Source organism: Lipomyces japonicus (genome assembly GCF_038497905.1).
Source record: "Lipomyces japonicus strain CBS 7319 unplaced genomic scaffold V1514scaffold_70, whole genome shotgun sequence".
In the NCBI taxonomy this organism is placed as follows: Eukaryota; Fungi; Ascomycota; class Lipomycetes; order Lipomycetales; family Lipomycetaceae; genus Lipomyces; species Lipomyces japonicus.
In genome coordinates, this window is record NW_027117882.1 from 1 (window position 1) to 25,107 (window position 25,107).

At 39.6% G+C, this 25,107-nt stretch overlaps 10 protein-coding genes and 1 non-coding gene across 11 annotated transcripts; 3 read left to right on the forward strand and 8 right to left on the reverse strand.

The window, feature by feature from the left end:
• On the reverse strand, window positions 1–1,189 carry V1514DRAFT_354711 (uncharacterized protein). The gene is made up of 2 exons (XM_066929602.1): window positions 861–1,189; window positions 1–791 (listed from the first exon to the last, which is right to left on the reverse strand). The coding sequence occupies exons 1-2, from the start codon at window positions 958–960 to the stop codon at window positions 424–426; spliced, it is 468 nt and encodes a 155-aa protein (XP_066780904.1). The 5' UTR covers window positions 961–1,189; the 3' UTR covers window positions 1–423.
• Window positions 1,190–1,371: 182 nt separating this feature from the next.
• V1514DRAFT_338134 (uncharacterized protein) lies at window positions 1,372–2,694 on the reverse strand. The gene is made up of 5 exons (XM_066928788.1): window positions 2,537–2,694; window positions 2,378–2,481; window positions 2,201–2,231; window positions 2,015–2,077; window positions 1,372–1,871 (listed from the first exon to the last, which is right to left on the reverse strand). The coding sequence occupies exons 2-5, from the start codon at window positions 2,439–2,441 to the stop codon at window positions 1,568–1,570; spliced, it is 462 nt and encodes a 153-aa protein (XP_066780905.1). The 5' UTR covers window positions 2,442–2,481; window positions 2,537–2,694; the 3' UTR covers window positions 1,372–1,567.
• A 1,067-nt stretch (window positions 2,695–3,761) lies between these two features.
• Window positions 3,762–4,785, reverse strand: V1514DRAFT_338143 (uncharacterized protein). Its single transcript, XM_066928789.1, has 3 exons — window positions 4,518–4,785; window positions 4,053–4,444; window positions 3,762–3,979 (listed from the first exon to the last, which is right to left on the reverse strand). The coding sequence occupies exons 1-3, from the start codon at window positions 4,709–4,711 to the stop codon at window positions 3,882–3,884; spliced, it is 684 nt and encodes a 227-aa protein (XP_066780906.1). The 5' UTR covers window positions 4,712–4,785; the 3' UTR covers window positions 3,762–3,881.
• Window positions 4,786–4,869: 84 nt separating this feature from the next.
• On the forward strand, window positions 4,870–8,221 carry V1514DRAFT_338145 (uncharacterized protein). The gene is made up of 2 exons (XM_066928790.1): window positions 4,870–5,148; window positions 5,206–8,221. The coding sequence occupies exons 1-2, from the start codon at window positions 5,044–5,046 to the stop codon at window positions 7,939–7,941; spliced, it is 2,841 nt and encodes a 946-aa protein (XP_066780907.1). The 5' UTR covers window positions 4,870–5,043; the 3' UTR covers window positions 7,942–8,221.
• V1514DRAFT_338147 (uncharacterized protein) lies at window positions 8,085–8,890 on the reverse strand. The gene is made up of 2 exons (XM_066928791.1): window positions 8,753–8,890; window positions 8,085–8,650 (listed from the first exon to the last, which is right to left on the reverse strand). The coding sequence occupies exons 1-2, from the start codon at window positions 8,829–8,831 to the stop codon at window positions 8,355–8,357; spliced, it is 375 nt and encodes a 124-aa protein (XP_066780908.1). The 5' UTR covers window positions 8,832–8,890; the 3' UTR covers window positions 8,085–8,354.
• A 135-nt stretch (window positions 8,891–9,025) lies between these two features.
• V1514DRAFT_212184 (uncharacterized protein) lies at window positions 9,026–10,225 on the forward strand. Its single transcript, XM_066924698.1, has 3 exons — window positions 9,026–9,198; window positions 9,279–9,304; window positions 9,362–10,225. The coding sequence occupies exons 1-3, from the start codon at window positions 9,145–9,147 to the stop codon at window positions 10,182–10,184; spliced, it is 903 nt and encodes a 300-aa protein (XP_066780909.1). The 5' UTR covers window positions 9,026–9,144; the 3' UTR covers window positions 10,185–10,225.
• Window positions 10,226–10,265: 40 nt separating this feature from the next.
• Window positions 10,266–13,144, reverse strand: V1514DRAFT_322524 (ELMO/CED-12 family-domain-containing protein; the record flags this gene model as incomplete). The annotated part of the gene is made up of 3 exons (XM_066926120.1): window positions 10,266–12,656; window positions 12,718–12,882; window positions 12,956–13,144. 3 exons carry the CDS (start codon window positions 13,142–13,144, stop codon window positions 10,266–10,268), a joined length of 2,745 nt encoding a protein of 914 aa, XP_066780910.1.
• A 2,240-nt stretch (window positions 13,145–15,384) lies between these two features.
• V1514DRAFT_t106 lies at window positions 15,385–15,458 on the reverse strand. The gene has a single exon. It is a non-coding gene; the product is annotated as a tRNA-Ile (tRNA).
• Window positions 15,459–15,713: 255 nt separating this feature from the next.
• V1514DRAFT_370007 (uncharacterized protein) lies at window positions 15,714–18,194 on the forward strand. Its single transcript, XM_066929969.1, has 2 exons — window positions 15,714–16,499; window positions 16,562–18,194. The coding sequence occupies exons 1-2, from the start codon at window positions 15,925–15,927 to the stop codon at window positions 18,042–18,044; spliced, it is 2,058 nt and encodes a 685-aa protein (XP_066780911.1). The 5' UTR covers window positions 15,714–15,924; the 3' UTR covers window positions 18,045–18,194.
• Window positions 18,195–19,002: 808 nt separating this feature from the next.
• Window positions 19,003–22,041, reverse strand: V1514DRAFT_345091 (Fusaric acid resistance protein-like-domain-containing protein; the record flags this gene model as incomplete). Its single annotated transcript, XM_066929218.1, has 2 exons — window positions 19,003–21,160; window positions 21,224–22,041. 2 exons carry the CDS (start codon window positions 22,039–22,041, stop codon window positions 19,003–19,005), a joined length of 2,976 nt encoding a protein of 991 aa, XP_066780912.1.
• A 221-nt stretch (window positions 22,042–22,262) lies between these two features.
• V1514DRAFT_338160 (FAD binding domain-containing protein) lies at window positions 22,263–25,066 on the reverse strand. Its single transcript, XM_066928792.1, has 4 exons — window positions 24,956–25,066; window positions 24,686–24,763; window positions 24,314–24,613; window positions 22,263–24,240 (listed from the first exon to the last, which is right to left on the reverse strand). The coding sequence occupies exons 1-4, from the start codon at window positions 24,983–24,985 to the stop codon at window positions 22,714–22,716; spliced, it is 1,935 nt and encodes a 644-aa protein (XP_066780913.1). The 5' UTR covers window positions 24,986–25,066; the 3' UTR covers window positions 22,263–22,713.
• Between the last annotated feature and the right edge of the window lie 41 nt (window positions 25,067–25,107).

The window sequence follows — 25,107 nt, forward strand, 5'->3', positions numbered from 1 at the left end:
TGAAGTACTCAAACACTGTAAATGTTGAATTTTTCTTGAATTTTGTTATATTTGAGTTGGAGTAATGAAAGAAGATTGGATAGATGGATAAAAAAGTGAATGATGTTTGTAAATAAATGTTGCTATCAGATAAATTTAGTTTAAATTCTCCGAAGCACGAGTTTTCGCCCCCCATGACGTAGAATTAAATTAATATTTAATTGGTTGCTGATGGATAATAAAAAATAATACCAATACTAATCAAAACTGTGCACATGTACGTACGTTGAAGTCAAGCAAGGAGCAGCGAGACATTCACATAGACTGGGTGCTTGTCATGAATTCAAAATAAATATGCAATAACTAGGGACATAAGTGAGATACAAATAAAAAAATAAAAAATTAAACCAATTAAACTTCTTCAATTTCATAACATGATTCTATTTAGTAGTTCTTATGGAGACGACCCATCTCAATCTCTTCATCCTTCAATGGCCGGTAATTAGACTGTCGTGCGGAAGGCATTGGTGGTAATCCATGATTGTTAGCAGGAGGACCAGCATAATATGGTTGTTGCTGAGGAATGTTATAAATGTTTACTGGCGCGCTTCGCCTGTTTCTGGAGTCACTGTCTCCTGCACAGCATGTGCAGCATTTCCCACATAGCCAGCAGGATGCTTCCGCACCACACCAAATAATTCGGATGACCCAAGTAATTATTGTAAATGCTAAAATAGCTGCCAAAACAATTCCCACTATGGCGATAATCTTGCAACCCAAGTTGGCCATACAAGTGTTCCAACTTTTAAACGCTAAATTCAAAAAAAAAAAAAAACCATTAGCCGACTACAAAAATGGAGAGGACGGAAAGGAAATCCTACATTCACCAAAAGATATCGCCTTATGATATAAATCATCAGAAGTAGAATCATCCCTCTTTGATAAGAGCATTTCACGAGCAATATCTGATCTTAGAAACATTGTGGAGTGCGATTAATGATTATTACTTGTCTGGCGCAGACAAAATCCGAAATGTGCCGAAAGAAGTTAAACGATAATAATTGATTAAACCCAACGAACGTTAATTACAAGAACCCACGGTCAAAATTATTCCAATATAACAGACGTGTATTGCTTGGGTCTGTTCTATCTATGTTTAAAATCTGATACGGCCCTGGTATGCCCGGACGTGTACTTTTATATGTTATAATTTAAAAAACAATTAACCGTGTACTACGGAAGACGGGTTAGAAACTTACTTTTAATAGACGAACACGACACGCGGCACTTTGCTGCGCCAGGAGCGATAAACTTAAAAGTGTTTAAGCCTGCTGCGCCCGTCCAACAACTGTAATTTAATTTAACATCAATTGAGTGGCAACTACGACCATGAAGTTCAAACGTACTAATATTAGAATACACAATTCTTATCATCTAAATCAACAACCATCGCATAAACAAAAATAAAAACAAAAAAGCACTGCCAAAACAATTACAATACACTCCCAACTTTGTTTTGATCTCTCCAAAAAGGCCCTCTTAAAAAACAACGCAAATTAACAACCGTTGTCAGCGCTAATTGATTTATTTACTTCGCATGCGTTGGCGGGGGGTGATTTGGTGGCGAATAATCAGTCATTTCGTATGCGTCACTTTGATTTTGCTGATATTGATTTCCGTTCTGAGCGTAATAGTACGTTCCTTGAGTCTGAGGACCATCAGAATTACTAGAATTCACATATGCCGGAGGAGGTGCCTGGTATTGCGTTTGATTAGTATAAGCACCTGCGTAGTATTGTCCTGTTCCAGTCTGTTGTGGTTGCTGTTGTTGAGCCGGCCCACTGTACCCAGATGTCGCACCCATCCATTGAGTACCATAAGCAGGTGGCAACCTATATATATGCATCATTAATACTTATTAAAAAAAAAAAAAAGAAAAAATTACCCTTGTTTTCGTCTTTTTTTGTTTCTAGAGAATCTATGCAACGAGAGTTAGCTTCGATCAACATTACACATATCTCTAGGTAGCACGTACACAAACAGCCAGAACAAAAGCAATGCAACAACTACAATAATTCCTAGCAGTAACCATCTTCCCCTGAAATGCATAGTCAGATTTAGTCTTTAAACCTCTTACAATACACATACCAGAAGTACCTAACAATGCGGTCAGTAATCCGAACTTAACAGCACACAACATCTGAACATCTTCTGTACTCACCATCCTGAACAATTTCCATAATATCGGCAGTCTATCAACGCTTGTTAGCAACCAAAACAATATAAACCAAACCAAAAAAGGTCCCCCTGCAAAGTCCAGACCAGGCTGTTGAAACTAATGCCAAGCATCCCTTTATACAGTCAGCAGGATCCCTGATCAGGAGACCGTGAAACGTACTATAGCTTCCCCAGACCTGTCTTTTCTGTAGGGAATCAAATGAGGTAGAAGTTGCAGGAGCCATGTATATACGTGCGATGATATGTATATAGAGTGTGTCGGTACTATAACAATGTTAGAAGTGCAGATCATAAACCCGAGAGGCAGATCTGCTCATACTATAATCCAACAATCCAATTGGTAAATTCAATAAACGAGCGATTTCTTGAATATTGTCCAACAAATTAAAACTGTAAGCAAATACTGCGGCAGTTCTAATTAAATAAAAACAAGTCAGGATATTCAAGGGGAAAAGTCAAGGAAAGGCTGAGCACTCACGCCGACGTCATTCATCTCTATTGTATACAAAAAGTCACAACAATCTTAAGGGGCTTGTACTAACTCGGAAGCTCATACTTACACCACCCGTCGACCTCAGCGATTTGTCGATAGTCATCGATGCGTCATGTCACCGCAGTAAAGACAATTTCAGCCCACTGCACGCGCGAAATTTGGCTTTATTGCCAGTCGACGATGTCCGCTTTTTTTATTTACTCTTGAAAGCATTTCAACTCTTGCAGGAAATTTCAAAAGATGATAACAACAATCGTTCCTTAGGTCAATTCATCAAACCCGCTCTTGTCAGTCGTGTTGATAGATTGCGATATCTCATAAAAAGGTTTCGCATTCCCTGTTAAGTTTTCTTTATCGACAGTTTAGTCGAACGGTGATCAGGATAAATTGCAAGCGATCTCGCTTGAGACTGTCCTAGTCTTCTTTGAATCCCACGGTAACGTTTTACTACCTCATGCAGTTAAGTAAATGTATATGAAACCAGATGACAGAACGACCGCGCCGGGTCTGTTTTTAAATTAGGCCTTACCCATGGTCAAGTATGGTGATTATACAGGTGCAAACTATATGCCCCTTTTTTAATCCTTTATTTGAAGGACATAAGGGTTATAATGTTATAATATAATACCATGTGGTTGAAAATAAACTATATGTTGGAACATCATGAAATTTGGGACAACACGGAAAAAAAATTGAAATCATCCGTAAACTAAAAATCCGAACAAAACAAAGAGGCTTATTTATAATTTAGGAATTTAGTTTTGGCCGGGGATCTTAAAAATCGGGCTGCCTAATACTACTCGAATGGCCTGTGCCAGTCGTCATATAAAGTGCTTTTCGAAAATTATTGGTCTGAATACGTGCTAAAGGTGGTAAACGTTGTGCGGACAGTATGTTGCATCCAATGCGTAGCAGCAGGCATATACACCCAATTTCTCACGCCAAAGGCAAAACCTTTGTTATTCTTTAGGATCTTTTGGAAACTCCAAGAACTTGCTGTCGATAACGATCCAATACGGTCTACTCTGTAAAACGGTTAATTTCATATATCCTTTTTATTAAATTTATTAAATCCAACATAACGCCATAAATGCAATTTTTAAACAAAATACAAGAGTCAAAAATCAAAAGTCAAAGGTTTGCAAGTGTATGTACCTTGTGAAATGCAACTTCAGCTTGTACTATGAAGCTTGTAAAAGTGGATTGAGCACAAAATGGCTGTCAGTCCTGTTCCAATCGAAACACATCTCCATATAATTCCTCGCTGAGCTATTATACCACATTATTAAACTATAATTTAGGGGAAAAAAATTGTCAATCTTGTAAAAGTTTAAAAACTCACCTGTGGTTCGACGTTCGAGTTCAAGCTGCCGCCGCTGCTCTACCTGAACCGTGCTTCTAATCTGTTCCAACCGGGCCTTATAATCTTCCACCCGATTTGTCGCCTCCTTTAGTCGACCTTCAAGTTTATCCACCACTTGAAGTTCGTTCTTAAAATCTTCCATGTCATCTAGCTGGGCTGTAAATGTAATCCTGGTCCGTTCATTCTCCTGTTCAAGGACTTTCGTGATCTCAAGTGCTTGATCTCGGAGATCCCGAACTCGATCAGCATATTCTTGTAATTCCCGTATCCGTCCTAATAATTCTACTTGTACTGTGCTCAATACTTCCGTCTCGTCATGTTCCGATTGTCGCAGGCTTTTCAAATGCGTAGTCAACAACTGTGACAGGTCTCTTAAAATAGTCTCCCAGTCAGTCTAAATTCACCCAAAAAAAAAAAAAAAAAAACCAAATGCAAGAATTTTACTTTGCCCGATTAATAATTAAATAATATAGATTGTTCGAGCTAGCAGATATCTTGGTATCCAATCTTAACGATGGTACATCTGATCTGCTGGAATCTGTTCTACTCAACAGGTTTTGTGACGAAGATGATACCAGACGAGGTGACGAGGCCGACCTTTGAGAAAACGAACTTGGAACTTGTAATTGATCCGACATTTGCTTTCGTATCTAAGGTCAATATTGGTTAATTTTCAAGATACTTTCTTCATATGTAAATAATTATATCATGGCGAACTTGTATTAATTATGCACTGAACCTTACCCTCTCCCTATTTAAGGACCCGGATAACATCACAGGTTTCAAGCCGTCTTACGCAGCCCGTTTTGAACTTTTCATTCAAGAGATTTAAAGGCCCAATTTCATCGCAAAGGGCTTAAAAATAGTTAACCAAAAAAAAAAAAACGAAACATTTGACTTTCAATTCTATTGATTGGTATTGCCGGAAATTTGGTGATCGTTTACGCTTTAGAGCTGTGTATCTTGAACCATGACTCGCCTGGACAAACTGCCCAGTTCTCAGTCGATAACAGCGATACTTCTAATTTTTTTGGTTTGCTTGAGCAATGTGTTAGCTGCGGCAGTTGCACCATCAGTAAGGGAGCAATCATGAAAGCTGTCATTGTATAAATTTGCTTACTTCTCTGTTTAGGTTGGATTACAGCAACAAGCTGGCGATATATTAAAAAAGGAGACCTTGTTTGACGGCAACATTGTCGAGTTTTATTATCTTGAACGACCCGAGGGCTCTAAAGATACGGACGAAACGATTATTATTCGCACCTCAGCTAATATCGCACATATTTCACACGATCATGGCGCTACTTGGGCTCAAATCGATTCTCCTGCAGACGTCATCGCCATCTATCCTCACCCGTATAATCATGATTACGTGTACTTGATTACCAACAGCGCTCAGATTGCAGTTTCCACTGATAGAGGCAAATCGTTCAAAAACGTGAAAGTGCCAACTGTTCCGAATACGTTTGACCTGCAATATCTTACGTTTCATAAATCTAGACCTGATTGGTTGATATGGCATGGCAAGAGCGAATGCAATAAGATACCAGCAGAGCAAGTTTGCGCTTTGGCAACCGCATACTCTAAAAATAACGGGAAGAGCTGGACGTCAATGATTGAGAATGCGAGACAATGCTTGTTCATTACCGGCCTTCAACAGCCTACTAACGAGAACCTTGTGTTTTGTGAAAGGCTGGTGTCCGCTGGAGGGATAAAGACTGCAGTTCAGCTCACCGGGTCTACTGATTTTTACAAAAATTCAAAAAATGAAGTTGTTTTTTTCCAAGATATCATTGGCTTTACTGCTCTTAACGAGTTTGTTATTGCTGCTGCCATTGCGCAGGACGGCAATTCACTTCGTGCTGATATTTCGGTTGACGGCGTGAGTTTTGCTGAAGCTAAGTTCCCGCCGACGTTTAAAGTCTCACCGAAGGCGTACACGATTCTTGACACCACGACAAAGTCAATCTTGCTTCATGTTACGGCATCAAGCCAGATCGGATCAGAATACGGCACGATTCTCAAGTCAAATTCTAATGGTACTCAATACTCGTTTTCGATCGACAACGTGAACCGAAACGTCAACGGGTTTGTCGATTTTGAAAAAATGCAAGGATTAGAAGGAATTTCCATTATCAACACATTGTCAAATCCTCAAGAAGTCGCAAGCGGTGGCATGAAAAAGCTGAGAACCAAAATTACGTTTACTGATGGAGCCTCATGGCAATATTTGGAACCTCCAACATTAGATTCAGATGGTCAACCATACGGCTGCCGAGGCGCTTTGGATAGATGTTCGCTTAACCTTCATGGATACACCGAGCGAACTGACGTGCGTGACACGTACTCATCCGGTTCAGCCATAGGTCTTTTGATTGGCGTTGGAAACGTGGGTGATTCATTAACATCATATGCCGGTGCAAGTACCTATCTTACAAGAGACGGTGGATTTACATGGCAAGAAATTTATAAGGGAACATTTATGTGGGAATTTGGTGATCAAGGTTCCATTATCGTGTTAGTCGAAGATAAGGCACCGACGAATACAATTTTATATTCGTTTGATGAAGGAGCGACTTGGAGCTCGTTTCAGTTTTATGATGAAGTCATTCAAGTGACTGACATTTCCACAGTTCCTTCAGATACTTCCCGAAGGTTTTTGATCTTTGGTGTTCCTGGTGACAACTACGGTGGCAAGTCGATCGTGTTGCAACTAGATTTTACTCCGACAACTGACAAGCAGTGTGTTTTGGATGCCAAGAACCCGGCTGATGATGATTTCGAATTATGGACGCCGTATCGCAATGATTTGGATAATTCGTGCTTGTTTGGTCACGAAGTCCAGTACCATCGCAAAATTCCTGACCACTTTTGCTACGTTGGCGATAAAATTCCTCAGCCGCACGAGGTCGTGCGCAACTGTACCTGCACGCGTGCTGACTTTGAATGCGACGTCAACTATGCTATTGCTACTGATGGAACGTGTCAGCTTATTAACGGATACACGGCTCCGGATCATAGTGTTGTTTGCAGGCAATTTCCAAATACAATCGAATGGTATGATCCTACCGGATATCGCAAGATCCCATTAAGTACTTGTTCCGGCGGTCTTGAACTCGACAAATCCACTGCACATGCTTGCCTCGGACACGAAGGCGAATTTGACAGACGGCATGCAGGAATAGGATGGGGTACCATATTTTTTTTAGTTTTGCTATTCTTCGTAATAGCTTCAGTTATTGCATACGTTATTTGGCAACATTATTATGGGCAATACGGTCAAATTCGTTTGGGAGAGACTGATTTTGAGACAAGGTTTTCACATTTGGACACAAATAATCCGTTAATAAAAGTACCCGTGATTGCGTTATCTGCCGTTGTTGCTTTCGTGGGTGCGGTCCCAGTGATCTTGTCCACCGTGTGGTCGAACATCACTGGCAAGCATAGCAGGCCAAGTCGATTATATCGTGGCAGAGGTGGCCAAGATGCGTTCCAGTTTAACCGCACTGGTAGTTCACGAAGTTATAATTACGCGCCAGTAGTTGTAGGTGACGATGACGAAGAACAGTCGAGAAGATTAAGCGGTCATGATGAATCAGGAGTAATCTCGGATGATGAAATTTCAGATGACGATTTTGCTCATATTGTACCTCAAAATCAAGTTTCCGATCCCCCGGAACCTTTTGTGGCATCACCAATTCAATCTCCGGAATCGGCCCCTATTAATGACGAAGCCGCTCAACCAATTGCAGATACAAGATTGGATGACTTGGTCGATGATGAAGACGACGATTTGAACGAGCATAATAATCCTACTTCTTACAACAACGACGTACATGATAGGAATGGACAAAACTCTCATGTTTAAAAAAACAAATCTTTTTTTTATTGTTCTCTTTTTTTTTTTTTTTTTTTTCAATTTATTATTTTTTTTTTGTTTGTTCTGTACGAGGTTTACTGTCGCATAATATTAAATGCTAATGGGGTCGCCAAACGAAAAAAAAAGATAGTCTTACCTTTTTTACTTTTTTTCAAATTACATTTTTTTAGACTATTCTTTTTTTTTTGTTCCTTTTCATTTTCACTTTGTAATTAAAGATCATTCTTTTTGTAAATACAATGCGATGTTGCCGTGTACAAAATTTACCGAACCAGTATTTTCACGAACAAACCAAACGAATTTAACCATAATTAATAAAAAGTAACTTAACTGGTCTATATTTATTATATGATTTAATAAAACCAAGAAACGTCTTCATGCATAAAACGTCAATCATAATTTTAACGTTCTTTTAACAACTTGTTCCTTTTTTCTCTTCGCTTAAGTCTGTCAATCCTCTTCTTGCTCATTTTCTCCGCCAATCTTGCATATCGTTCCTTATCAGCCTTTTCTTGTTGCCTGTCCTTTATTCTCTTAATCTTTTCTTGTCGTTCCTCCTTGGCTTCATCCAGAACTTGTTGTTGTTGAGCTTTTAATATCGTTCGATCTTGTCGTTCTTTTTCTCTTTGTTGCCAATTTGAAGATACTCCTTTAGATCGGATTCTTTGTGGTGTTTTAATCTCTTTCCATTGCTTTCCTTTAAACCAAAAAAATAACAAGTTAGGCATCGAATTTTGCTTCCATTTAAAAAAGAGAGGTTTTTTTTTTTTTCACCCCGTGCACCACGAAATAAACTTACCACTCTTGCGAATGCCCAAATTTTTTTCTTCGGTTGACTTGCTTATAGTTATTTTTTCAGCCACTGATGTGTCTGACATCTTGACTGTGTTTGCGATTTCAATCTTGCCTTGATAGTCAGCGCGCAATGCAATCAATCAATCAATCAATCATTAAAAAAAAAAAAAAAAACTTGCGGTTGGGAGGTTTGAAAACTTTAATTATTTGGCCATTGTGGGTTAGGGGCGAGCTTTAATTTACCTTTAAACAAATTTAAACAAACGTCAACTTGGCAACGAATCCGGGTAGAACTCTTAAGTTGTTGAGCGTGAATTATTTGATTGAACAAATTAAAATAGCATATAAGGTCATGAGTCGTTGAGGTTAAAAAAAAAAAGAGTAGCGAAATAGGATATGGAAAGTCCCACAAAACGACAAAGAGTGGCAACGAATGTCAAGGCTCAAAGAGTATGGCGGTTTGAATCTATTATTATTACTCCTATTATATACATGTACACATGGTCTAGTACTAATTTTAAAATGCGTAGGGGACTTATGAAAATGGTGAATGGAAGTAAGTTTATGAAATTTATAGTAAAAGTCATCTTTGTATTGACTCCTAAAAAAAAAGGTGTGACTGTATTCCAAGACGGGTGGCAGTGCTGAGAACAACATTGAAGGAAGGTGCAAACAAAGGTCGCAAGTTTTACACTTGCACAAACGCAAGAGATGAGCAATGCAAATTTTTTTTATGGCAAGATGATGCAAAAATGCGGGAGCAATCATACGCGACATCAAGCCCGACGAAGAATCCAATCAGTCATCAACAAGACCGACAACAGAAATTACGGCAACAACAGCAACCATCCGGAACGCATGACTTAATTGCAAGCTCGTTTTACCCGATTAGTAACCGGCCAGATGTTAGTGATGATAAGTTGTACTTAAAAGATGGCGACTTATTTATCGACGATTTCGATGATGATTTATCCGGTCAAAAAAGTCCAGAACTGGCTCGCAACTTGCAAACTCCATCCCGGATTCGGACAATTTTTTATCATGGTGAATATTCGCCAACGCCATCGAGGCATGATAATAATAATAATAACAATACTGCTGCTACTGCCACTATCAACGTACCGCGTGCAAACACGTTTTTGAATAAGCTCATGGCTAGTAGTCTAAGTTCAAATACTACCGCCACCGTGATTGATGGTACTCAGACCGGACCCGACATTAGTCAACTAATCTACGACGAAAGAGATCATTTGGAAACTTTTTTCGCCAAATTGCAATTCATGGTTGAAGAATTAAGTAATAGAGACATGATTTCAAATCAAGAAATTAATAAAGATGACATCATCGAATCGTTATCAATGGAAAATAAACGATTAAAAGCAGAATTAGAAATTGCAAACGAATTGATACGTCGACATAAGCTAAAAGCCAGATGATCTAGATCGGGTTCGACAAACCATGTCACAAAATTCATTTATTACCATTATTATTCAAAAAAACAATCCAAAAGGGTATAATTAAGAAATGCTGTCGTAAAAAAAAATTTCAGAGACCGGATTAGTGAATTCAATCGCCGTATTTTTACTCGCGTTCGATCGTTCATCGTGTTGTTTAATTGCTGAGTTGTGAACCACATGAGTTTGAACTTCATCAACATTTAACATTCGCACGTTCATCATCATTCCGGTAATCATTTTAATATACTTGACTGTCTCTGTTGATGCAGTAAATTGATCAGTCAATACCTGGCTTGTTCTTCGGTCTCGAATTGATCCGGTGTTGTCCGTCAAGTCATCGTCATGTTTATGCAAATTATGCATGGCATTCGACAGTGCACCGAACCCATTTTGAGAAAGAAGAATGTTTAATCCGTCATACCATTCAGCAGCGGATGCGATTGTTTGAGGATACACTTGAAGTAATGTGGCCTCGGTCGATGATAACGGACTGATGTTGGATTTGTAACCTTGAAGTGTTAATTTGAAGGTAAACTTTGAATTGTTAATTTTGCCCGTAGTCATAAGCACGGAATGAGGTGCACTTGAAACAGGCGTAGCTATAGACGCAGGCGAAGATGACGGTGGAAACGAAGCATTTGAGCGTGAACTAGTACCATCAAAGTCCGACTTGATACTCGGTGCCAAATCTAAAATGTCTGCCAAGTTTAACTGTGACAACTCGACGTTATTGGAGACCTGAATGACTGAAACCGCAGTCAAGTCAACGACACCGGCAAGTTCATCCAACGATGGCCTCTGCTTTTCGGATAACTTCCTGTCAAAATCTCCCCAATGTAGTTGACGACGATTATGAGATAATTGCACGAATTTCCAATAATTCTTGCCCGTCCACGCATTTGAAGCATTTGTGGCTGTCGAGGTTGAAGCCGAAGCTGAGCCTGTCGACGGCGTCCTTGTGCTGGATCCATCAAAATTCAATAAATCTCCATCGCGTGATCTCCTAGGGGAAGATGAAAAAACTTGCTGTTGTGGTTGTGGTTGTTGAACAGTAAAGCGAGCAGCCAAGCTATCAGGTGGATTATTTAAAAACCATGCTCCTTTTAAAAGACAATTTATTCGTTGATCCATAACAAATTGTAAAACTTCTTGACCCAATTGTGATTTCAACAATTTAACTTGATCAGGTTCGAATGATGATTGCCATTGTTGTTGTTGTTCTTGATTAATATAAGTCATTTGCAATTTTCTTAAATCAGCGTACGTAATTTGTTGAACAAATTGACTAATATTTTGAAAAATACGTGGATCATTAATAATTGACCGTTTAAGATGTTTAAACATGACCCAAACCAGATCCAAGACTTTATCAAAATCCTCAGTCACGAATTGTGATTGTTCGATATGGACTAAATCTGACGTTGCCGTACGTGCGCGAGATTGATTCCAAATCTTTATAAAAAGGTTTAAACCTTCAGTATGAAGCGTGAACCATTGAAATACAATGAACCCTGATTGAGATTTAAAAAATTCATTACTATCATCGTCGCTGTTTTGTTGTTCTGGTTCTGGTTCTGGTTCGGGTTGTTGTTGTTGATCAATTTGGTCAGCTGTTTTTATTTCCAACAAGTCAATCAAAAGAAGCGTGACCGCAATACTGGCTTTTATTATTGGACATTGTCTTTCCAAATTGGATTGCGCCCATTGCTGATGAAGCAAAGTTTTGAATGCGGGTACGCCAATTGATTGAATATAATCACTCAAATTACTTAACCCTATCAACCCAGAACTTGCAAAATCTTTGCCTGGATTGGCAAAATTCGTGACTCCAAGTCTTTGCCAAATAAATTCGGCATGTTCTGAATGTTGCAATACAATCATGACTTGTTGTTTGGCCAAGTTATAAACTTGATCCAACAAGGACCTATGACTCTTATAATCCGCAGTATTAGTCGGCAATTGCTGCCAACGGTGAAGCAATTTGCGGATAAGAATTTGACATGTGCTTACACTTTGACCAAGTTCTGATCCTTGCCTGATGTTTGGCGATGACTTAATTAAGCCTGAGATTGCGTCGAGTAATCGCGAATTTTGAATTTGAATAAACAATTGAGACCAATATTCTGCTGATTTGCTGCTGTTGTTATTGTTGTTGTCAAAATCTTGGTGAATAATTAAATTTTTATCTTCAAAAGCACCTGATAATATTAAATTAATTAATTGAATGGTCGAATTTACAACTTGATTTTCAGAAGATTGTAATTTTGTAACCAACGCGATACAAAATTCATCATGTGAAGTTAATGAATGCAATAATTGGGTGAAACTAGATTCACAAGCATGACCCACGGGGTCTGCCGAATTGATAACGTGTGAAATAAGATTTATCAATGTAGACAACGAAGCTTTGACAACGTTAACCTGTGGCTCTTCAATAATGGTTTGAATAATCTATAAATGCTTATTAGATATATAATGAATTGAATTTCAAGAAAAAGAAAATGTCATGTACCTTATCCAGAATAGCATCAACATTATTTGGACAATAGCCCTGGTCAAGAAGATAACTGAACGTGACAAGTCCATAAGCTAAAGTATTGCCATTACAAGATTTAATTGTTTTTGTTAGGATTTTAAGACCGCCAGCTTCGACAAAATAATTGGCAACTAATGAGTTCTAAAAACCATGTATATTTGATTAATTTTAAAAAAAAAAAAAAAAAAAGAATTCAAATAAAACAATTGCATACAGAAATGTTGATTTGAAGTTTATATATTCCCATTTTGTCATTCTCACGAAGCAAGCTAACCAATTCATCCACGTCGGCATGGGTGGGATTGTCTATCACCCCGAACGACGTGGGTTGTGAACCCGGAGGAATTGAGCGGGGTGACGATAATTGATTGCTGCCATCCATTACTGGGTGACTCTTGCTCATGTCGTACGGATATATATTATAACGTGAAACATGCAGGGACCCACAGAAAAAAAAAGAATTATAGAGGATGACAACAACTAAACAGAGAAAAAAAAAGATTTAAAGATAATTGAACCGTCGTTTGGCACTCATTGATCTGGCCTGATTAATCGAAAAAAATATGAAAACATTACCCGGATCAATAATTTACCCCTGGCTCAAATAAGATTTAAATTGACACATTTTAATTCCGAGCTTATTAAACTATTATATAATAATGATGCGATGCCATGGAAACTCTGTTCTCATTGTTAAATCCACTTTGTCCCATACCATGCATAAAATATGAACACAGAACTATGAAAATTAAGAAAACAATTTCAAGAATCTCTGAATGGCTGCAGAACTTGTTGCGGTTGTGGCCTTCCACCAGTACTGGCGACGTGGCTGACGCTGCAGCCCCAATTCAAGATTATCCGGTTTCGCACGGGATGCTAAACCAATCAATAGACCGTTTATTGATTTTTTATTTCTCTCTCTCTTTTATTTATTTATTTATTTATTTTTGGTTAAATGGAATTATTACATCAGTTTGATGCAAAAATATGTTTCGGTTTTTTTTTTAAAAAAAATAATAGTTTCATCAAACTTGTGGTATTATGTTGGTGTTGCTATACTACAAATTTCTTGTTTTATTTAAGCTGCTCAATCAATTGTCCGTCTAAAATTGTTCAAAATTTGACGAGCTTGACGCCGCCAGTCGTAAATTTGCTGTTTTACGTGACGGCTCATTAAAACCAAGGACGGAATCCTGGCGATCTCTGTTCTTGGTTCTACAAAAGCATCATCAATAACATCTGTGTTGGGCTCGCAAAAATTAATACAAATACCGTGGAGCGCGGGAGTGATTGATAACACACGAATACTGTAAAGCTCTTGCAATCATCGTCCAGAAATTTCATGCGATGATCGAAAAAGGTTTACAATATTCGTGTGTTACCACTGGCCTTATTACGTTGCATGTTCCCCGCGATCCAGTATTTCTGCGAACCCACCACAGATGTCGTAGATGATGTTTTGTCAAACCATAGTTATGTCATAGTAGTTATGTATTAAAATACGCCATTTGATCAATGCTCGCCAGGCAAGCGGCGGCCGTCGAATATTATCATATAGTCGCCCTCATTGTCGTTGGTGGCCGGAACCGCAGCAGCCCGGACAAGTCGGCCAGAAATCATCCAGGCATATATAATGATAATTTTGTGATTGGCTTTCATAACTTTTGTTTAATATTAAGGGCCTGTTGCTTATAGCGTGCCATTGTAAAGCTTAAAAATTTCTTGAATGTTTGGTAAAGCAAAAAAGATCAGATCAGAGAAAGAAAATTGCTTGTGCGCATGTGTCCATGCAATTAAGAACAGTTAAAGTCGTGCAAACTAACTACTTGACTATATTGTTTAAGCAACAGCATTACAGAAAGCACTATATCCATCATGATGCATGCAGGTAGCAGGGTCAGTTATGGCAGTGCAAATACTTATATGATAAATACACAATGTCACTAAAAAAAAAAAAAATGTGATGGATTACGTGATGCACAATTCCCCGATTTTTATTTTTAGAGGTTTCCCATTTAATTTATTTTTGAGTGCTTGCTTAATCCGGTTGCGCCGAGCAACAATATTAAATAGTTCTTGACGTCAATTTGGCAAAATCAATGCAAATATATCGGCGCTTGATGACATCACTTTGATTTAATTAAATATATTTATTGATTTCATGTGCTTGTTGCTGTTTATGGTCTTACGTGAAGATCGAAGTCGATTGGTTCTAATTATAGAACGAGCACTGACACGTTGTCAACCTTGTGCGCTTGCACTCTTGAACATGTTACGACCCTTTTGTATTATATAAACAATAAATGTTAGTTAGAATATAGTACATACATACGTCGTGTTATTTTTTTTTTCATTTTACTTTTTTAATTCATGCGTATTGGCTAGTCTGCTTTCGTATGGTCTTGCCGATGCGCGTATTGTTGCCACTCTATCGTAAACTAACTAATGCAATTGCATTCGCCGCTATTATCTCTATTAAGCTTTTTGCTAGTTAGGGGCGCAGGTCATTTTCTAAACAACTGCAGGCAGCGTGCACTCACAGTTTTAATATTTAAACAACGAATTTTTATACGTTCCGCATAGAGTATTAAAAAATTATGAGATTTCAAAAAAAAAAAAACTAAAATAAAAAGTAATCGGAATTGGTCTTACGCGGGATCGAACCGCGGATCCTCGCGTTATTAGCACGATGCCTTAACCAACTGGGCCATAAGACCGATCACGAAATTTGTTCGTTAAGCGCACTACATAACATTATAAACTCAGGGTTAGGGCGGCTTGCTATTAAAAGAACTTACATTGTTTTGATTATCTTTCATTCAAAATACAATTTATATTTATATTATCTATATCTATATTATCATGCATTTTTATATTTTTCTTGAATTGTGTTCGTTTTATCAATCGTAGTCGTTGTGGGCTCCAAGCTAAGATTGCGCTGTTCTTATATAATCAATTTTGCCTCCTTTCCTCCCCACGTCGGGAAAAAAAAAAAGGCTTAACGCGACCAGTATTCACCATAAAATTGCAACTTTCCCACTTGTGTCTTTTTATTCACCACTTTTCCGTGACTCTCGTCTCTTTATTCATTCTTTCTCACCTCTACACGCTTTCCTGGAATATTCTGTTTCTTGGTGTCTTTTTCTTCGTTCTTTTGCTGGCTGGCCCCTTTGTTTGGTCTATATGTGTCCTCCCATCTCATCACTTCAGCTTGATCCGTCACGACTTCAGGTTCCGTCAACAAGCAAAAACAACAACATCAACAACCGCATTATACCCGCTGCGATTAGCGACTCTGTTTCTTCTGACGCTGCTTCGACTTCATCGCTGTCTTCATTTTCTTCCGTCGACACTGCCTTGTCATCTCCCGATTTAGCCCCGTCATCCTCGGGCGCCGCTACTACCACCACAAACATCACACTTAGTAGCACTGGTAGTGATAATACAATCTCAGATTTAACTGCAATGTCGGGTTCGCCAAATATGATTGAAAATGAACCCGTTTCGCCACATTTTATTCATGCGTCCGACCATATCTATACTGCAAATGATGATTCCGTCATTCAATATGAACCGGCTCGTCACGTCGATTATCTGTCTCATAACTGGAAAGAGTCTGACATTTCGTCGTCCTGGCGGTATATTGTCTTGCGAAGGAAAGACGTGGCCAACAGTGCTCGGCTAGAGAACGCGTCATGGCGAACATGGACCAAGGCAAAATATAATCTCAGAACGGTGTCTCCCGAAAGTGTCAATTGGTTAGAATAATCAACACCCCTTGTGATCACGTTTTGCAAGTTATTAACAACTATATTTTTAGGCTTAAGGACTACGATGTTACTTGGTTGTACGGTCCACTAGCTATCCGGCCATCTCGAAAGTTTTTAGAATCAACCCATAACTCACCGACCTCTAATGAAGTTCGAGTCAACTTGCCTTCCCCTCCTGTTCGAGCTCAGTTATCTGCCAAAAAGCCAATTTTAAAGAAAAGGTCAATGTCCGAAGTCATGTTGTCACGGTCGATTTCGTCATCAAACCTTCTTAAGCAAGCCGCTGCTTCCGTTAAGGCGCAGCAGCATTTGCGTGCCCCGGGAACAAATCCGACGACATCACAATATTCGTCCACGCCCATGCCGTATGCAGCTGAAGAGAGTCATGATCCCAGGCTGAGGTCCTCTTCCATTGTAGCTCGCAGCTATGCGGCGAGTAATGCGAATTTCAGTGATCGGCTGAGCGGTGAAAAGCGGCAGGACAAGCCTGTTTCAACCAAGCACATTCATTTCAACAATCGGGTTGAGCAATGCATTGCTCTCGAAGCTAAGGATGATGATGATTACAATTTTAATTCATACTCTGTTTCGGCATCATCTTCTGCAGCGTCAACCGATGACGAAGGTGAAGACGAACCAGGCTTATTTTTCATGGTCCGGTCTGCTTCCGGATCGTTTCAACGTCCCGCATCAATAGAACCTCATACTCATACGATCGCCAAACTTCCTTCCACCACGCTCAAATATGTTAGTGATAGCCCGGAGGATCATCGATCGGCATCATTTTCAAGTTCTTCTAACCTTTCACGGCTGCCATCAGCTTATTTTTCCATGGGTCAAGACGACGACGATGATGATGAGAATGACGATGGCGACATTGAAGATGTTCATGATGAAAACGATGATTATTACATCAGTCATCACAAGCGGCCGAGTTATGATGAGCCACCGAGGAGGTATGAGGATCATTCTCATTACAGTATCAGTTCCAAATCTTCAAGCTCAAATTTATCTGATGCCCTGAATCAGGCAGCAAAGTATGTGGAGGATCATTCAGTTTTATCAGACGATTCAGATGATGACGGTGATCAAGTGGTGGATATGGATTCAAACCTGATGGCTTCATTACGGCGCGATTCGGTCGTTCTTGCTCGAGGAAGGATAAGTGATTTTCAAACAAGTACTTTACTGTCACCTAATAGCGACAAGGATAACGAACCATCAGCACAGCACTTGGATAATTCAAGCATGACAGATTCTCAATCGACAATAACACCCGTAACGGTTACAACCCAGGACTCAATTCCAACAATATCATCATCATCATCACTACCTTCATCATTTTCATCTGCACCACCATCTGCATCGTCTGCCACGCCAGCAACCGAACCATTAAAATTAGTGGATAGTGATGAAGAATTTCAAGACGGCGATGAATTGATTGAAGAACCTCAAGGAATTTGGTCAAACATTACTTCAGTATTTTCGGCAACAAAGGATTTGGCAAATTTATTTTGGACCAAGAGTTCATAATGACTTGGAAAATTAAAAATCTATTAATCCAAATTCATCACTACTATCATCATCGTTATAATCATCATTTTCATCATCATCATCATCATCATCATCATCATCATCATCATCATCATCATCATCATCATCATCATCATCATCATCATCATCATTGTCATCATGAACATCATCATCATCATCATCTTCATCATCATCAGGCACATCATCGTGGATATTAATTTTAAAGGCTTAAATTTATCCGCCAAAAAAATTCATTCATCCATTTTGTTTTTATTTTAGTTACTCTTTTTATTGTTTAATTTTGCAATTTAAGGAAGATACCAATGAAGCAAAAAAAAAAAAAAAATTATTTTCTATAAAATTTTAGAAAAAGGTGTTATTTTTTTTTTTAGACAAATTTGTACCAGGCGCAATTTAATATTACTTTTTCAACAGTTTTTTTATTTATTTATTTTATTTGTTTACAAATGTTTTTTTTTTTTTTAATCAATCAATTGGTGTTATTAATTTTTCATGTTAGTGGATTTATATACATGCATTTTTTTAATAAATTTTGCATATTAGCAAATATTGTTTCTATATATATATATATTTAATTATGCTCTTGTATTTTTTTTACTTCCGTGCGTTTGTGAGTCGTGTTTTTTTTTGATTTCATTTTCATTATTTTTTTTTTTTTTTTAGATCAGTCAAAATTCTCCAAATTTATAAATAATATTACTTACCCATAAACAAACATTACATTTTGACGGTATTAACTTGCTCCTTTACCATTTTTTTTTATCTTTGTTAAAACTATATATAACTATACACTATTATACAATACAGGGCAAAATCAAAATGCATAAAAGATTAAAAAAAAAAAAATGAATGCTCGAAAAAATGAATTCATTAAAAATTGCAAAGCAATTACGAAATTGACTTGAACCACTCCTCCAACCATAACCAAAAAAAAAAATCACACCATTAAAGCTTCATCATCAATAACACCATAAATATTCTGCAATAAGCTCACGATTTTAAGTAATCCTTCATTAACTGCCATTGACGATAAAACATACGCATACACTAACACGAAATCTTCTTCTGACGCGTTTTCATCATCATCATCACCATTAATATTATCACGCCGATTATCATCCAATGTAGGAAAATTTAACCTGAATTCTTTAATTTTGGCAATCATTAAATCTCGAGCATAATCCGTGTTGGGTAATTGATCAGGCAACGGAAGTCCCAACCGTAACGAACTGGCAAGAATATAAAACAACAAAAAAATTCGGTTTGTTAAGGTTTGACGCTCAGTCGTTGTATATTTTATTATTGGGTCTTGAACTTGTTCCCTTGCCATGGAATGAATGTTTTGATATGCATCCAAAATGTCTTGCGTGGCGTTAATAATGGATTCATATTCCGATTTTGGGAACCTGCCGCGCATGCGAATCTCATTTTCAGCATGCAATACTAATAATCTCATTGAAATTAATGATTTTTCCAAAACCTGCGTATCATTTTCTAAAAAAGATACCGTGCTGGTCGTTACCGGATCAGATTTCCAAATTAATCCCATCCGGAACCAAAACAATCCTAATTTTAATTTCAACTCTGCTCGGGCCGAATTCGGCCAAACGTATGCGGTAATGAAAATTCCCCACAACACGCCACAAATTACGGACACAACCCGGTGAAACGCAATCTCAGACACAATCGGATTCGTGCCGCCTTCGTCTTCATCACTACCATCATCATCATCGTTCATTGATAAACTGTATGAATATAATGCGGTCAGGTTAAACGTTAGCAACGTGAACCGTCCGAGCACGTTGTTTTGTTTGCCGTTCAATATTATTTGGAAACACGGGAACGATATGACAAAGCAAACAATAGCTAATGCCACCGGCTGGCCCGGGAACATGACCCATACAAGGCAAGCAATCGACGTGCCAATCAAGGTACCAATAATTCGGTACACGGCCGAATAAACCGTACCACCGATCGAGATGTTCATGACAATAAGAAATGATACCAACCCCCATTCAGCACGATAGTGTTGAAACATGGGTCGCGTGTAATCCACAAACGCGGGCAACGTAAAAATCATGGCTCCAATGCCGACCTTGAATCCATACTTGACATCGTCACGCCGGACGTATCGCGCGGCGCGCCAGATGCGGAATGATAATGAAGACGGCATGCGTGACTGCAATGGTTTGGAAAACTTAATGTCTGCAATATCATCACTAAATAAATTCATTAACCGGCGGGGAGCTTCAGAAATATTAACCTGGTCGAGATGAACCAGTCCGTATACCGCTGCTCCTGATGCTCCTGCTCCTGATGCTGCTGCTGCCTCTGAAGTTGACTGCCATCGTTCCCAAAACTTGATCCAATCCCAATTGCGAACCCTTCCAGCAAAAAGATATTCATTATAATCTTGCAAAACATCAAGAACATGCATAACCGATCCTGATACTTGCAATAATCCATGAGAGAACTGGCCGCACGTGGATGCGACCTCTTCAAGGTGCACGACCACGTGGTCATCATCAGTACGGATCCGCCGGGCAAGCACATCCATGCCATACATTTGCTTTAGTGCTTTACTTCTTGCTTCCTTAAAAGATTTCATTGCGATTTCAAGTTCTTGCTTGAACAAAGGATTATACCTGATGCCGCATTTAAAAGTTGCGCCGTCGTACGGCAAACCATCAAACATTTTTTTCAATACTGCAGTCAACCGATTCATATCTTCTTCAAGATAATAAATAAATACTTCAAATAATTCAGAGCACGGTGAATGCAATTGTTCGCTTCGTGATGCGTTTCCGAGCCTCCATTTCATGACTTGCGAGCCCTTGAGCCCATTCAACCGCTGCATAACTAATTGAATCGCCGACGTTAGTCGAACTTGCAATTCGTATTCTTTAACTGTGCCGGTCACGAAGTGTTCAAACTTGGACTCGTGCAATTGGGTATCGGTCGATGAAACAAGGCTTCTAATCTGGAGCATCCAAGATTCCATTTCAGTAGTTGAAATATCAACATCTTCCATAAAACTATCCATAATAACAGATAATGCGTTGGAGTATGATTTCATGATTGCATTTGTTGATTGCCTAAAAAAAGAAATAAATATCAGTAAACACATTAGAATTTATTTTGTTGTTGTTACAACTTACTTCAGACTGGCAACTCCTGAATATGGAAAAACCAAATAGCAAACCGCATTTGCTATTAAAATGCCTAAATTCACAGTGACAAAAACTTGACGTAATTTTTTATACGTAACTTCTCCTTCTTGCACTGCACCTTCATGAATTAAAATCGTTGCGTATGCAACCGACGCGAGCGAGGTTGCCGTATTAAACGTTGGCCTGCCAATCTTCTGCTTCATAAACGCGATCGATCCAAACCCACACGCGCAAAAAATGACGAGCACGATTGCGTGGCCGATTTCGATCAAGTCCAAGCCATCAAAAAATGCAGAAACCTGCATTGATAAAAATGATAAGATGGTCGCGTACGTTACCGCCAATTCAGCTAGCAATGTTGCTTCAATCATGCTGCCAATTGATCGTGACGCATGAAAATAAATTGTGATTGTAGCTGCAAGGTGCTTGCCATCGCCAGTGCCCAACGATCGAGAAATTACTGATGAAAAAACAGTTAACGAAGCCAATACGTACGTCAAAGATGACTTCAACGGCCTCGTAAAAGATTTCGATCTAAAATAGTTCAGACTTGACGTCCAAAATTGCTCGTACTTGAACTGCTGGCCGTTAATATAGCCACGATCATTTGATTCAACAAGCAAGCCCGAACCACTGCCAACTTCTGGCTCGCCCGTACCGGCCGAGAACTGAACTCCATACGGAACTCTCTTAAACGTGTTGCCGTATCTATAGTTATTATCGCTCACATGAGTTAATCGAGAAAGCGGACTGGGCGGGACCGGAAGCCTGGTCGTACTATTGGGGATCATGTTTGATGAAGACATGATTGACGAACCAGGCGACGACAAGGACGAGTCCGGTGACGAATCCGGCGCATTTCCAGATACTCGGATTGGAGTCAATGGGTATGCATTTCTAATAAGCATATGAATAAAATCTAAATATGATAGATAATGCAAAACGAATTTATTGTCGAAAGTTATTTGATTGCTGCAAAAAAAAAAACAAGGAGTAGCCTACTATAGTCACGTTAGTTATATATAACTAACGTAACGGCGAAACATGACTCCGTCAGACCCTAACCCAAAGAGGTTCAGTGAAAAGAAGCAATCCGATTAAGGTTTGGTGCTTGTGCGCTATGCTTTAACGGCATTTGAATATTATTTTATCAATATAATGGTAATGAATGTCGAGATTCTGTTTTCAAAAATGCCATGCATAATGTCGAGTGGACAAAAAAGGTTTGTTTTGTATATATGCAGGGTTGGCAATCGATAGAGCTTTATGTTTTTGCAAATTGCAATAACTTGACCATTTAATTTGCCAGTTACATTGACTTTAATTCACTACTGAAATTTGTATCTTGATAGTTTTAAAGTTTTTTTTCCTTCTTCCTTTATATTTAAAAAGTTATGAAACAAAAAAAAAAGTTTGGATTCCCTTTCTCTTAATTCAAAGCCGTTTCATTTTGATGATGTTGTGGGGATCTTTCTTTTTTAGTACACACGCTTTCCTGGTGGAACCGACTTGCACTCGTTCTCATCCAAAGTATGGCTAATCACGTTTCTGTACTTGAGCTCAATCTCATCACCAGGGTTTTGCTGCCATGAGAGCGTATGCTTCATCCAGTTTTCATCATCACGTTCAGGGTAGTCCTCTCTGGCATGCGCACCACGAGATTCCTTTCGGGCAACGGCAGAGTAAGCGGTCTGCATGGCGTTGGTAAGCAAGTTTTGAAGTTCAAGAGTCTCAACCAGATCAGAGTTCCAGATCATGGATCGATCCTTGGTTCCAACTTGTTCAAACGATCGGTCAACTTCAGTGATACCCTTAACACCGGCTTCCAGTGATGCTTGAGTTCGGAACACGGACACATCAGTTTGCATCACTCTCTGCATGGCAAGACGGATCTCAGCAGTAGACTTTGGACCTTCCGCAGTACGGAGTTTGTCAATGTTAGCAATCGTGGCAGCGCCAATGTCAGCCGAAACGGCCTTGTGAGGAGTGCCGGGAGTGAGCGAGTCCCGGACGGTGTGAGCAACCGCGCGACCAAACACAACCAGATCGAGAAGCGAGTTAGCACCAAGACGGTTAGCACCGTGGACGGACACACTGGCGGCTTCACCACATGCAAGAAGACCTGGGACGACTTTATCCTGTCCATTCTCATCGATAGTAAGAGCCTCACCGGTCCACTTAGTTGGAATACCACCCATGTTGTAGTGAACAGTGGGCAAGACTGGGATGGGTTCTTTGGTAACATCGACACCGGCGAAAATAGCCGCGGTTTCGGAAATACCCGGAAGACGTTCATGAAGAACAGCAGCGGGCAAGTGCGACAATTGAAGGTAAATGTGATCTTTGAGAGGACCGACACCACGGCCTTCACGGATCTCCATGGTCATTGATCGAGACACGACGTCACGAGAGGCAAGATCCTTAGCGGTGGGCGCATAACGTTCCATAAATCGTTCACCTTCAGAGTTAAGCAAGTAGCCACCTTCACCACGGGATCCCTCAGTGATCAAGCAGCCAGCTCCGTAGATACCAGTGGGATGGAACTGGACAAATTCAAGATCCTGAAGTGGCAGACCAGCACGGGTAACCATGGCGTTACCATCACCAGTGCAAGTATGAGCTGACGTGCAAGAGAAGTAAGCACGTCCGTATCCACCGGTAGCCAAAATAGTTTTGTGAGCGCGGAATCTATGGAGAGTACCATCTTCTTGGTTGTAGGCCATGACACCAACACACTCGCCATTCTCCATCAACAAATCCAATGCGAAAAACTCGATAAAGAAGTTGGTGTTATGTCTAAGAGATTGTCCGTAAAGGGTATGAAGAAGAGCGTGACCGGTTCTGTCGGCAACAGCACATGTTCTGTAAGCCTGACCGCCATGGCCGTAGTCTCTGGACTGACCACCAAAAGCACGCTGGTAGATTCTGCCTTCCTCAGTTCTGGAGAATGGCACACCGTAGTGCTCAAGTTCAATAATTGAATCAGGAGCTTCCCGAGTCATGTACTAATAATAAAAAACAAAACAATGTCAATTACAACGCCGAGTACGGCAAGTTCAAAAAAAGTTTGGTACGTACGTGAATAGCATCCTGATCACCCAACCAATCTGAACCCTTGACGGTATCGTACATGTGCCAATGCCAGTCGTCGGGATGCATGTTGCCAAGAGCAGCATTAATACCACCTTGAGCAGCAACCGTGTGCGAACGGGTAGGGAAAAGCTTTGAGATACAGGCAGTGTTAAATCCAGCCTCGGCAAGACCAAACGCAGCACGGAGCCCGGCACCACCGGCTCCAACAACTACACAGTCATATTCATGATCGACAACTGCGTACTTGGAAGTGAGATGAGGTGAAGCTTCAGTAGCACGTAATGGCTGAACATAAACATGTTAGACATTGCCTGATTTATAGCAATCAATCAATTGATAACCTGATAGATATCTTACGTTATTGGCAAAGATTTTGCGAGCAGGTGTTGAAGACGAAAATGGCCGGCAAGACGACCTTGAAATAGACGCAAGGCGCTAGAGATTTAAAACCACCAGTCAGCTAAATTCTCAAAACTACTTTTGAACCATATCAAGTACTGAGCACTTTCATTGGACGTGGGAAAACCCGGGTTCAATGGATGAATGGGGGGAGATCACATGTAGCAATTCACAGCAAACCGGTAAAAAGCAATTCCAATTCCAAAAAAAAAAAAAAAGCCGACATACCGTAGAAGACTGTCTGGCGACGGACAGCATGATTTTGAGTGACGAAGGAAGAGGTGGAGGAGGAGAAAGGAGGAGAGAGAAAACGGAGGCTGTAAAAAAAGAGGGATCCTCGGGCGTAGTGGTTTTTTGATTCCTCCACACAACTGTGCGCG